Here is a 12,947-nt window from a genome sequence, read left to right as displayed (position 1 = left end):
GGTCAACCAAAACAGTCTTCTGCCCCCCTCCCAAAAGTAACATATTTTTTTCTTCTCTACAGTGTTAATTTAGAGGAATGTAAAGGAAAGGAGTAGGAGGAGTTCAGCTTGYAGTTTGATGCTACGCAGAGGTATGGGGGGGAAGAAGCCTCTGATGAAACGTGTAGTTTTATACAGTGCTGTTTAATTGTATCTATACTATAGAACAGCCATGCAAATAACAAGTAATCAGAAGTGTGCATTTTTGATTCTACTTTTCAGCCATGAAACACTTAGAGCTATAAYGTGTGGTACTTAATTGTAGTAAGAACTCTAATGTGGTTGTAAATATGGCTATATCCGCTGTTGGCTGAGAAAGCTAGCTYGTTATAGTGGCAGTATGGGTACCAGTGGGATGTACTTCATTATGTTCTGTTCCTCCACTGCTGTTAACATTGTGCTATTAAAGCTTTTCTAGTGTGTAGAAAAACTTGTTCGAGTATGTACTAACCAAGAGATACAAGTGAGCCTCCTCCTTTTCCTTTTCTTGTCAGACAGGTTTYGGGAAATCAGTGGGGTTTCTGGATGTTTTGTTGTTCCACTCGCTATTACTCACATTGTGGTATATCCCACGTGGTATATTCCCCAAACCCCTGCTACTGYGAAGCTGATTGATACCTGCAAGAGTTTGCTCATGATGATTCTAAAGGAGCCAAGAAGAACCTAGCAGCAACAGAAAATAAATGTTCTCCTCTCCTCAAAAGCAAGCCCAAGTATTGTCTGCATTTTGTAAAGGCATAATAACRTAACGAGTTAACCAGGCTTCCCTGATGGCCCTAGCAAAGCGGTTTGGGAGCTTCCCCGTGCCTGGGGAGAGGTGCCCACTGGGTTGCTGGGCAGCTGCTGCGAGTGYGGGGGTACAGCTGTGGAGGCATCTGGCCGAGGAGGGAGGGGGCACCCCCCCCCATTAATCTCACTGAATATAGATGCATRTGTCTTTAATACGTGGTAGTGTAGGCTGTGTTTTTGCCAGGCCCTAGCTGCTTCAGGCTTTTGATGCAATATTAAGATAAATGTTGACTTTAAAACACTGCTGAAAATAATTCTTCAATTTAATTCCACAATGAATTGATTGTTTTGTTTTGAAATGRTACTTTTGCTATAATAGTAATTTGCAGTTTGTATATCCTTTCTTACCTAAGTATCTAAAAGTCCTTTTATTAGTCACTAGTGAGTTTCAGTTTTCCTAGGAGTGTAGATAGCTGGCAAAAATTACATTGCACAAGTTGTAGTATCACTGGTTCAGAAGATTTGAMGGAGGTCAGAATAGTTTTGATATTAATTTGGAAGATAAAATTTCTGTTCCAGGACTCTAACTATGCTTCTATTAAATCAGTAAAAGTGGCGAGTGATGAACTAGAGAGTTCTTCTAATATTCTTTGCAGAGCTTTYGTAAACAGTGGTTTATTTCTGTCTTGTCCTAGGATTAGGTGCTTAATTCATGTCCGGTCTTAATAGTGGCAATGCAGATTAAGGGACCATTGAAGGATGCATAGATACGGATTTACAGAAACTGGTGCTTTGAGTTTATGTGGAGATAAAATGCTGCTAAGTTGCTTCTGATTATAGATTTAGCATATACTTGAAGTATTTGTACTTGAAGTACTGCTGTGTTGAATTTCCTCTTATGCTCTTATGTTGCTGCAGTTGAAGTCCACAGCTGAGCCTGAAATTGCTGAAGTTGCATTATTAAAGTATGAAAACGCAAAGTAGTTGGAGGAAACCATTGGACTGTGAAATAAGTGGATGCTCCATAAAGGAGGCTAGATAAGATAATCAACAGGCATGTTGCAAAAAGCTGTATTTGATGCTTCAGAAAGGTGTTGCTTTGGCTGTTACTTTCTCTAGTAGCTTATAGTTAGCACCTTAGACAAAATGATAATATGCAGCCTACTTGAAGTTTTAATACTTCCACTCTGATAAGTCACAAGACCTGAGAATTCTGGTCATCATTTAACAGACTACTCTCTTAGAAAAATAAAGGTGAAAGCTGTGCATCTCAGGTGCCCTTGTTGAAGACCATGCCCAGGAAGAGAGCGTAGCTGATGCCGTGGGGCAAAAGTGAATCCCTTTTGGAGCTGTGCCAGAGAGGAAGGTGGCTTCCAGGAGCCAGGGAAGTGAGACCTAGGGACTGGGCCCTCCTTGTCATGGGTAGGAAAATACTGGCTCAAAAGCTGTGACTTTTGTTTAATCAATGCATTAACTTGGTGCATGTGTCAAAATATGAAGTGTGTGACTCTGGAAACACTACCGGGAGAGCAGAATGGGTAGATTCCCTCAAAATCTTGGCCTCAGTCTGTGCTTGCATTGTTTCTAAAAAGGAGTTAATTTGTTTCTTTTTATCTCACAGAGATATTATGAAACTAAATTAAGAGCTTYTGAGGCAACTGGATAGTGTAGCGATGAGTGCCCTAGCTTTGAGCCAGTAAGGAAATTAAATATTTTTCATTCTCTACATGGTTTGGCTGGCATGAAATAAATAGCACACTGGGCCATGYGGGGAGTTATGAGAGAGAAATATTGAATAATTGTATGATTTTATGAAATCTGATCTGCCCCGTGGATGGATGTTGTGTGGTTTTTAAGTACATAAGAAGGGCAAGTCATACATAAAACCTCTATAACTTTTTTTTTCTTTTGCCACAGCATTTTATTATGGTGGTTTTAGGAAAGGCTGGCAATGTAGATGACTTGTAAATTTACATGCTCTTTTCTGTTTTAAACTCCTGTTTTCAGTTGACCCTCTGTCAAACTGTAGTTTTCTTGGGAGGGGCCAGAAATTTCCATTGCTTTGCAACTTCTAGATATTGTTTATGTTAACTTTATTCTTAGAAATGGTAGCTCAGAAAATCCCAGCATATTTCTCTTGCCTTTTCTCCTGAAAACTTGTTTCCCGATATGTTCGTCAGAAAGCAAAACCCAAACTAATCTTTGAGAAGCGTCATTGCTTCTGATGCTTGCAGGAGGGCATTAGGCCACAGAGAGAGCGGAGGTGGCTGGTGCTGGTGTCCTGCTCAGCAGGTTCCACCCCTCACATCTGTTGGTGACTAGACCCTAGCCTGGCTGTTTGCACGTAACGCGTGGGAAACGCACGCTGGATTTCTAGGTGAGAGCGATATTTCCCRTGCTGTTATTGCTCCAGGCTGTGCTGAGACAGGATGCAGACCTTGCTGTCACTGCTTCTCTGGGGATTAAGTTGCTTCTAAAGCTGTTTAAGCAGMGTTACGGAAGGAGCCAGTTTACGTGACCACAGGCAAGACAAGAGCCAGAATAAGAGGCAAAAGGCTAAACTGAGCAGAAGAGCCTGAATCTTGTAGAGAACAAGTATTTGGAGCCAAAGAGAGAATAGTCAACTTTTTTGAGAAAGAAGCTGGGATTAGGGGCTGCTGAGGGGGAATAGATGGAGGAGAGGGGGCTGAGGGCACTGGGCATTTAAAATAGCTGAATAAGGAAACATCAAAAACTGAGACTAGGCATTGGGAAATGAGAGGAGAAGAAGGAGACGCTTGACAAGAAAACATTGCTATTCTTTAAGTGGTGGTACTCATGGTGGTGTGAGAACTGGGGTAAAGAAGACTTGGAGATGGAATTAGGGAAAAAAATGAGAAAGGAGGAGCTGGCAGACTGAGGAACCCTAGTGGGGAGTCTGGGAACTATTGTATGTTGGTACAAGAACTGAGAGTGGTGAGGGTGGCTGAATGCAGAAACCTTAAGGAAATAGGAATGTAACTAAAGGTCAATGCACCTACATTCTGGGAATTGCCTTACATTCCCCAATTCTGTCCTTTTTGAGGATTTTTTTTTTGACTGCTTGAACTTTGTGTTCTGCATTTGTTTTATGTACATGCATAAAACGTACGTTTTATGTACATTTGTTTATGTTTTTGCTTTGTTTGATATGAATCAGCATTCAAAATGATGTTTCTGACCTGAGCAATTTCCATTCCAAGTGCAGAGTAAGTAGGTCAGTTGTGTCTGTACTTGGAAGGAAGGTGGAGAAAACGAGTTTAAGATCCACAGTTCTTCAGCTAAATTCATACTTATGTTAACAAGAATAACAGCCAAAGTCACACTATGGTTGGTTGTGGAGTTCTGCTTTTGTGTCTTTCGAGCCAGCAGCTGTTGTGTCTAGTTCTTGGCTTAAAGCCTTGCATCAAATATTTTTTAGGACATTCTGGTTAAACTCTCAAAGAACTGTAACATAAAGCATCTTGGAGGACCAAAAGGCATTAAAAATCCACAAGTGTATTGACAGAAACATGCTGTTTTCTGCAGAAATCTCCTGAGATCAGTGTGCAATATTCAGGAATTGGGTGGGTGGGTGGGTGGGTGGGTAGTGTCATGGTTTGTTTCTGTGTTTTGTTTTAAATCATGTCAAATTGGAGATAGAAAACTTTGCTCCCATGTGCAAAACTAGGGCTAGGCAGACACTTCCATTCCAATACTTGCAGAAAAATGCTATCTTGATTAGTCAAAATTATTTATTTTATTTTATTTTAATGATGGAAGAGAGGAACTTCCATCATGAAACAGAGAGAGGAGTAAAGATAAAAGTGGGACTCTCAACTGTAAACTTTCATTTTATTAAAAGTCATTTTGTTTGAAACAATTTTTTTTGGAAGTTCAACTCAGCTACTCTACTGCAAAAAGGTCCTTTAGGCTATCTTAGTGGTTTATAYGTATGCATTTGGAATTCAATCTGCACTTTTTTCCATATAGACCTAGTTCCTTAATTGAAWTATAAGCTAATTTGGGAATTGTGAGTGGTGAGATTAGTTAGAGCTCAGGAGCTCTCAGGTGTGTGGGAGCAGTTTAAACTCAGTAGTGCCTGAACTGTTAGAGRTCATGTCTGACTGTGATTTCAGCGTGGCTTAATGTATGTCCAACTGAAAGGAGCTGTTGATCAGAAACTCTTTTGTGAGCTATTCAGACATGCCTGTAAGAGAATGGTGACTTTTATCAGAAGATCATGCAGAAAACATGCAGTTCCCATCAAAGATTAGATTTAATTTTAATTCTTCTTCCCACATAAACAAGATCCTGTATTCCCAGGCAGATACCTACAGGAAGCAAGTCACATGATCTGAGTTAGATAACTGAGAGATTAAACACTGCAACTAACCCTTCTCTGTGTCTCAAACTCCYTCCCACCCCCAAAGTACATGGTTCTTATTTTATAAATTTGGAAATCTTGTTTTGCTAAAAGARTTAATCCTTAACTGCTTCATATTTGACTACAGTAAATGTCAGATTTCCTACAGATATTTATGTGTACATTTGGAACATAATTGGCTGGGGCTATGTGGAGTGCTAAAATAAAATATCTGCTAGTGTTATTTCCGTGGGCTATGAAATACGTTATTTAATTTCTTCCTTAAAAGTGGTAATTATAGGATGTGGAATAGAAGTCTTGGTTCTCTGCTACTAGTAGTCCTCAGTTTCCTGGCAAAGCAACGTAAGACCATGCTAATGATTATAACTTGAAGTCACCGGCACTGTGCAGTAGACTGCGGTGCCTACCTTCCAAAGTAAAATGCTGTGTCTACAGAGGAAGGGAGTATCTTTAATTAGTGGGGGTGGGGGAGAATGAATGAATGAATAAATAAATAAATATCTATATATAAATATATATAYGTCAGATTTGAGTGTGTGTCCTTTTTTAGGAAAGGAGAGAAACATTTAATCTAAATGTTAATTATTTTAAAGTTCACGGTAATGGCAAATTTAATAGTCTGTTGCATCAACTTTATTCAGATACTGAAAACTATAGCTAGGTAAAACATAAGACTACAGTGGTTTTTGTACAGAGTGTGTCAGAGTATATACTTTAAAACTGTGCAGCATTGGGAATGGAAGATTTTTTTCCAATCTCCCATCTACAACTGCTGTACTTCTGAGGTTTATTCACTTACATTAAAATGAGAATTTAATAAAGAAAAAGTTATTCTCTATTATTAAGTGCTTGGGGACAAAGTACCTTTGTGTCTTAGTTGGTGCTGAACAGTAATTATTCTACTTAACATTACAAAAGCCAATTAAAGCCACTATGGTGATAGAGACTGTATAGAGAGAGTTAACACTTCAACTGTTTTCTCCTGTTTTTTCTAATAAAGATCTGTGTTAATTGTTTTTTCTTTATAATTTGCTTCCTATGATTAAACTATTCCCATTGTCTAGCATGAAAATGAATTGTGCTAACCTGAGACTGGTATTCCTGAGTCTTTCAAATTTTAAATCATCTGATTGTAGGTCACTTTTTGATAGCAAGAAGATCTATTGTTTGAGTTTGTATGCTAAGACACATGGAAAACTTTATTGAATATAATGTAGTGAAATAGCACTTAAATACAGTTTTTCAAATTATTCTYGAAGAGACTTTATCTCTTCCATCTTGTTAGTTCAACTTAATTCCAAAATGTTTTATAACAAACTTATATTTTAATTAAAACTATTTAGAGTGAACATGACCTTGTATGGAAACTCCCTCAGTGGTGTTCTTCATCTAGTATGCTCTTTTAAACATAGATAAACTTGATCAATTGTCTATGATTCTTCCGTATTTATGTTTGTGTTATGTGCRGTAATGACTGTATTTGTAAAGATTTGCTCCTTGTGAAGATTGCTTTGAAACTGCCAGAAATCCATTTAACTAGGAAGTAATATGGCAATACAAAGTAGTATGACATGAATCCAAATATGTATAAAGAAAGCCAGGCTATGAGTGAGTGAGCCAGGAAAGATCAGGTTTTACTAGTCTTAATACTGCTGGCTTGAGAAACTAAGATCTTTTCAGAGCTAGAATAGAAAAGCAATATATAGAAAAATTACATTTAATTAACAGGGTAAAATATGGACAAAACACGAGAGCTTTTTATTATTATTTAAAAGAAACTTTTGTGGGTCTTAGAAAACACAGTCATGTTATAAGGGTTTTTTTCTTTTCGTTTTGTTTTTTTAGGCACTTGGAARGTTATCCTGCCATTCTGTGTTAAGACTGTGCTTTAGAAACAAGATGGGAAGAGGAATCCCATACCTCGACACAGAATGCACTTTATAATGGTAAGTGTAGGGAGTTTAAACACAGCCATGTAACTTAGGAATCTAAGTTGAGAGGATGAGGGTGTATGAAGACCCTTACAGTTGGCTTTTGCTAWCAAAATGTGCTGTTGCAGGCAAGAACTTAAATATATAGATGGATGACTGCAGAACTTTTTTGTAGGCACGTTTGATGGTGGCAAGATGGCATTCAAAAATTCAGCATGAAGATTTTCTGTAAGATAAAATCAATTTGCTTTTAGTGTTCAGAGAATGTATTTAAAATAGCATCAAAAATGTACTTTTTTGAAGAAAAATTCATTTTTTTGTTAATATATTTGTCTAATATTCAATAAAACAATGAATATTAGCTTTACATACAGTGTTTCAGGATTGCTTTGTTGTCTTTTTATGCCATCTTTGTTTTTTTTAAAAAAAAGTTATCCTGCATGAAAATGAAGATAGGTATGTAAACTATCCATGAAGTATGCAAATCAGAATGGTTGCTATTCATAGAAACATAGCAGAAACATCCTTGAAAGGTGGATTGGAAAACAAAGTACTTGCACCTTCTGAAAGGAACAAATAATTAAAATGTCTCAACACTCTATATTTTTCAGTTCAAACTGTGTGTACTTGTTAGCTAACCTGGACTTTATTTTCTTTTAAATAGTTGCAGAGGGATGCTTATCTTTACTTCCATGTTGGATTTTAACCGTGGGAGCTCAGTACGTCTCAGCAATTGCTGTCTTTCCTCAGCACTTTAGCTAGAAACGAAGTAAAGCAATGAGGAGATTTGTTTACTGCAAGGTGGTTCTAGCCACTTCTCTCATGTGGGTGCTTGTGGACGTCTTTTTACTTCTGTACTTCAGTGAATGTAATAAATGTGATGACAAGAAAGAGAGATCTCTGCTGCCAGCTCTAAGGGGTAAGTGCCAAGTCTAAGCTATCTTTGAAGGCCAATTGGAAGTGTTTGGCCTCATATGTGTGTTTTTATACTTGCTGAATCATTTATCAAATTCAAAAAGAAAAAATGCCATAATCTGAAGTACTTTTTTCTATATTGTTGTATTTTAGTGGTTTCTRAATTAGTTTGTTATCTTGGTGTTTGACCTTTGTCTTAGTGGAGTCTGAGTTTTGCGTTTGTACTGTCAGCAAAATTAACACAGGTCTCTGATGTGTGGAAGTGAAAACCAAAGCAAATATAGTAAGAGCATGCTCCTTTTTTGTTGACAAATGTCACTTGACACRCCATTGACACTCTATGCTTTTTTATCTTTGTGAAAGATATTTAATTGGAAGCTTGCTTTCGATTCAGCAAGAATTAAGTGTTTAAAGATACATTCTTTAAAAGATACTTTGATTCCTTCTGCTGTATGAAGACGGTAGGATAAAGTCTCAAATGCATATGGAGCAGAGATTGGCTTGTCTCACTCCAGATATTTTTAGCCAYGTAATTTACTACAGGGAGTATTCATGAAAACGGAGCCTTGACAGAAGCAACTAGTTTTCAACTTGTAATTGTAAATTTCCAGAGCAGACATTCACAGGACAGATGGTGTGCTTCTGGGTATCCAAAAGAAATGACAGAAGTACTGATTAAGACTTGTTATACACTTGATAGTAACCTATGGAAACTAGAATTTTGATTCATGAGTACTGTTAAGACTATCAGCTTATGGAAAATTCCATAAAATTATGGAAATTTGTGAAATATGGATGTGTGGTGTTTTTTTTTTATTATTATTATTATTTTTATTCTTGTTATAAATTAATGTCCTTCAGGAGTTTAGGCTAGGCATTTGGAGGAAGAAAGGTAGTTTGAATCTCTAATGGGWTTAGAACAAGACTAATTATAACTAGTGTAACTGCTTTTTTAATGTACCTACTGTTGACAATAGACAAAGTGTGTCTGAGTCTATTACTCTTATCATAAATGCATATATATATTGAACCACTGATACTCAGTTTTGTCCACAGATTGTCATTGCAGTTCTAAGAGCTTTGGGTATACGGTTTGGTTGAGTTGATAACTATAATAATTTGAAATTAATATACTAGGAAATGATTCTTACCAAATGTATTAGGAAGATACCACTTTGACCTTCTAAACATGCAAAYAGCTGAACAGTGTAAGTTTTTATCTGTTACTATTCAATTGTATTTCCAAAACGTTAGCGTATTGTTTATTGTCACCATTTTTATGTGTAACAGAAATACTGTATTTTAAAACAAATGCTAGATAAGAATCTGGCATATCATGAATAAAACGACCCAATTTATCTCTCTTTTCAGCTGCAAAAAAGTGATCATAGATTATTTTTGAAGTATACACTGAAATTTTCTCATAATCAGTTACATTCTGTGAAATGTCTTTAATGGGCTGCACTTCTTGCTATTTAATAGGATAACTTGTAGAGGAAAGTATAAAACATTAAAATAGTAAACTTTATTTGAACATTAACATCATTTTCTGTAAGTCAGTTTGGATTAAAAAAAATTAATACTCCTCCCCTATTCCACCCTTGAATTTATTTGAAAACATCTAGAATTGACAAGTATGAATTTACCTTTTTTGATGCTTTTGTTGTTTAGTCCATGAAAATAAGCAAAATATTATGTTATACTGGACTCTTATTTTGATTTACTCTTCATTTGGCTACTTGAGTGTTTTTTTTCAACATTCAATGCATTGAATTCCATGTTGCATTAGAACTTCTGTGCAGAAAACKCATGTCTTCCATAGGAATTTTGCATTTAAAAACTGTTTGCCCTCAGTTTTGAGAACAAAGTTATATATAATTCTATTTCTACTTGAAAGCCTGGTAAATGCTGTATTAAGGCTGTTACCATGCATATTCTGGTTTTATCCCAGAAAAAAATATTATAATATGGTTTGTAAAATTATTAAAATTACATATAATATGTGGAGACACCAGCACAATTTTATTGGAAATTCATTACATATTTCTTGTTGTGAGATTACTAAAATTCTAGTAAGCCTAGTAAGAACATAGCAAGAAAAAGTAGAATTCACCTATTTTATCTTTATCTTTTTGACTAGTTCAGAAAGAAAGAAAGAAAAATAAAGCAGCCAATTCTGTGGAGTATAAAACCATGTCCTTCACTGATACTTTTACTCCATTTAATGATTTACTGAGTTAGATTAGAGTGATTTAAGTGAATCGAAATCATCTGGTTTCTAAACAAGCGCATCTGTTAACGTAACATTTTCATTTAAGAACTTACGGTTTTAGGAAAGTGTTTAGCATATGAGGGCAGTTAATTCACTGAACAAGGRCTTGTGTAAATAATTGCAGGAAAGCCTTTTTTCTCATTGGCAGTTGTAATTAAAGGTTCAGAAGGTTGAAGTTTGTGGGGGTTTTATTAGTATATCTATCCACTTGAAGTAATAATCTGGTCATTTCTGTATAACTCTGTTATACTCCAGTCCACTAAATTCGTAAGAATTTTTTGACTTGCAAGTGGGTTTACTGAATATCCTAAATAWTTTCAGCTAGAATAGACGGTGATATTTATTGCTGTGTCAGTGCAGGTATCTTGAAATAAAAAAAATCCAAAATACGGTAATCTTCTCTTTTGTTATGGAGATGCAGCAAAAATTCTTCATTTAATTCTGCTGAAATTATATATGTTCTGGTGAAGTCATTAGAACCTTAAACTTTTTTATGTCCCTATACTGCAGGCTACTAAAACCTCTTTACACTGTGCCATAAGCTATTATGATGGACATAGCGTATTACTGCTTTTTTTTTGCTGTGAAATATGTGCGTGGATACCRTCAGCTTTAAGTACTGTATTTGTCAGTCTGTGAGTACCTCTGCAAATGCAGATCTGTAAAGATAAAAAGCAACATAAATACTGTATTTCCATAAGAATATTAAAAAGGTAAAATAAGAATCAGTGTATTAACAGAWATTTAAATGGGACAGTAACCCAATATTTGTATCACTTAATCCATTACCTTGGTCATTAATTAGAGAGGGAAGACTTCAGCTTGTGTAGAATTTTGTGTTTAGATGTAAAAGAGGTAAACTTTTCATGCCTTTTTAGTCATAACAACTATTGTGTTGTAAATGATACATAAAAATAACCTTACAGTAGATGTAGAAATGTAAGCAGTGATGGTTTACAGAAAGGTTAGCTCCGTTGGTTAGAGTGTGATGCTAATAATGTCAAGGTTGCAGGTTCGATCCCCATATGGGCTACTCGTTTGCAGGTTGGACTAGATGATCTCCAGAGGTCCCCTCCAACATTACCAAATCTATGATTATGTCTGAAATTCCTCTCTGTCTCACTGTACATCATTCAGTACATAAGTGACAAGTATAAAAGCTGAGCGTTATAAAAACGAGTTGTTACTGTGTTGGGTTAGTAATATTGCTTAACAACTTGCAAGTGTTATCCTAATCAAACTGGAGCTGGCGTTCACTCAACTAGTCTTTACTTGAATCTATTTTTGTATTTGACCTTCTGCATCGCCTGTTGAAAAACCCTTACTGCAAAGTCTGCCATCAGGCCCCTGAGTCAAGCATGGATTCAAAATCGCATGGGAGAAGATAGTGCCAGAACATTTGACAAATCAAGCACTACCTTGGACTCTTCTGTTCCACCTTGATACAGTATGTATTTCTTGCTTTGCTTCCGGCTAACAGCTGTAGAACTCTGTCACATTTGGTACTACAATTGRTGAAGATTCTGCTTCAAATACTTCTGAAGAACAACTCTGTTTCTTTGAGAAATTGGTTCTCAGAGCCTGGTGGGGGCAGAGAAGAGAAGAAATGCATGTGGTCCTATTTAAGATTCTAAGAGTTAATAGGTGAAATATGAGGTAAGTGGAGAGGTAGCCAGCCCAAGAAAGAGATTGCAAATGCAATCTTTCTTATGCTGGGAACTAATCATATTCAATCTGCTATTCCTAGCAGATGATTCTCCTGAAACGTACAGTATGTGCAGCTGACAGGGCAGAATACTTTCAGGTCTACTTGAAGAAATAATCTTATTTAAAACAAAAATCCTTTTTGTAYGCAGTTTAAAAGTCCCTATACTGCAGGCTACTAAAACCTCTTTACACTGTGCCATAAGCTATTATGATGGACATAGTGTATTACTGCTTTTTTTGCTGTGAAATACATGCGTGGATACCGTCAGCTTTCACTTAGCAAGATGAGCTTATAATCATGGAAATGCTGTTGAAATCATGTTGGACCGCTAACATCCAAGTTAAGTTCCAAGAATAAAAGAAATCTGTAAAGAAGGTATATGTAAAAATTGGAACCATGGTCTGCTTATTTCGAAAGTGGCTTGAGCTTCTTTACMGTTTCCTTTTTCCTCCAGCTATTGAACATAATGGAAGCTATTGAAYGTAATGGAGGCTATGAAGAGCAGGCTATAAGGATTATAAATACTTTCTTATTAACTCTGAGTCTTGTTCTCAGACAACATTTAAATTTAGTTGGCATCTTCTCTCAGAGCACACAATTCTAAACACAGAGCTTCTTTTGAATAAAGATTTAGTGTGCTATCTTGGAAAGCTGAGTGAAGAGTTTAACRTCTTGAAACAAGTTCACAAATGGTGTGTATTGCTGAAGTTGTAGATGTTTGTGTTAAAGACAGCATACATCACGATAAAGCCAGGGGCCACCAAGGACATCTTAATGTGTCCAACAAGATGGTGTGGATAGTGCAAGGCCGGCRCTTCTTGAAAAAACAAGTCTGTGTCTGTAGGTGCCCTGTGAGGATCTCATTACTATAGCATAACAGATTGTTTCAGTAGACCGTGCTTCTCATTGCTATTCTGGCATCATGGGGGTGGGAATGTGCATTACTGTCCAATAAATTCTCCCTGGTAG

The 12,947-nt window shown here is 36.5% G+C and overlaps 1 protein-coding gene across 1 annotated transcript in view; it reads left to right on the top strand.

Moving 5' to 3' along the window:
• Positions 1-7,001: 7,001 nt before the first annotated feature.
• Positions 7,002-12,947, top strand: part of GALNT13 (polypeptide N-acetylgalactosaminyltransferase 13) — a 130,123-nt gene continuing 124,177 nt past the window's right edge. The window contains exons 1-2 of the mRNA XM_085304340.1: positions 7,002-7,098; positions 7,748-8,002. Coding sequence (XP_085160466.1) covers positions 7,861-8,002 — 142 coding nt within the window. The 5' untranslated portion in view covers positions 7,002-7,098; positions 7,748-7,860. The remainder of the gene's footprint in view (positions 7,099-7,747; positions 8,003-12,947) is intronic.

This window comes from Rhea americana, unplaced genomic scaffold (assembly GCF_003343005.1).
Source record: "Rhea americana isolate MKP2758 unplaced genomic scaffold, rheAme1 scaffold_206, whole genome shotgun sequence".
NCBI classification, from domain to species: domain Eukaryota; kingdom Metazoa; phylum Chordata; class Aves; order Rheiformes; family Rheidae; genus Rhea; species Rhea americana.
Note: the sequence above shows the minus strand (reverse complement) of the source record. Positions and strands in the feature narration are given on the sequence as shown.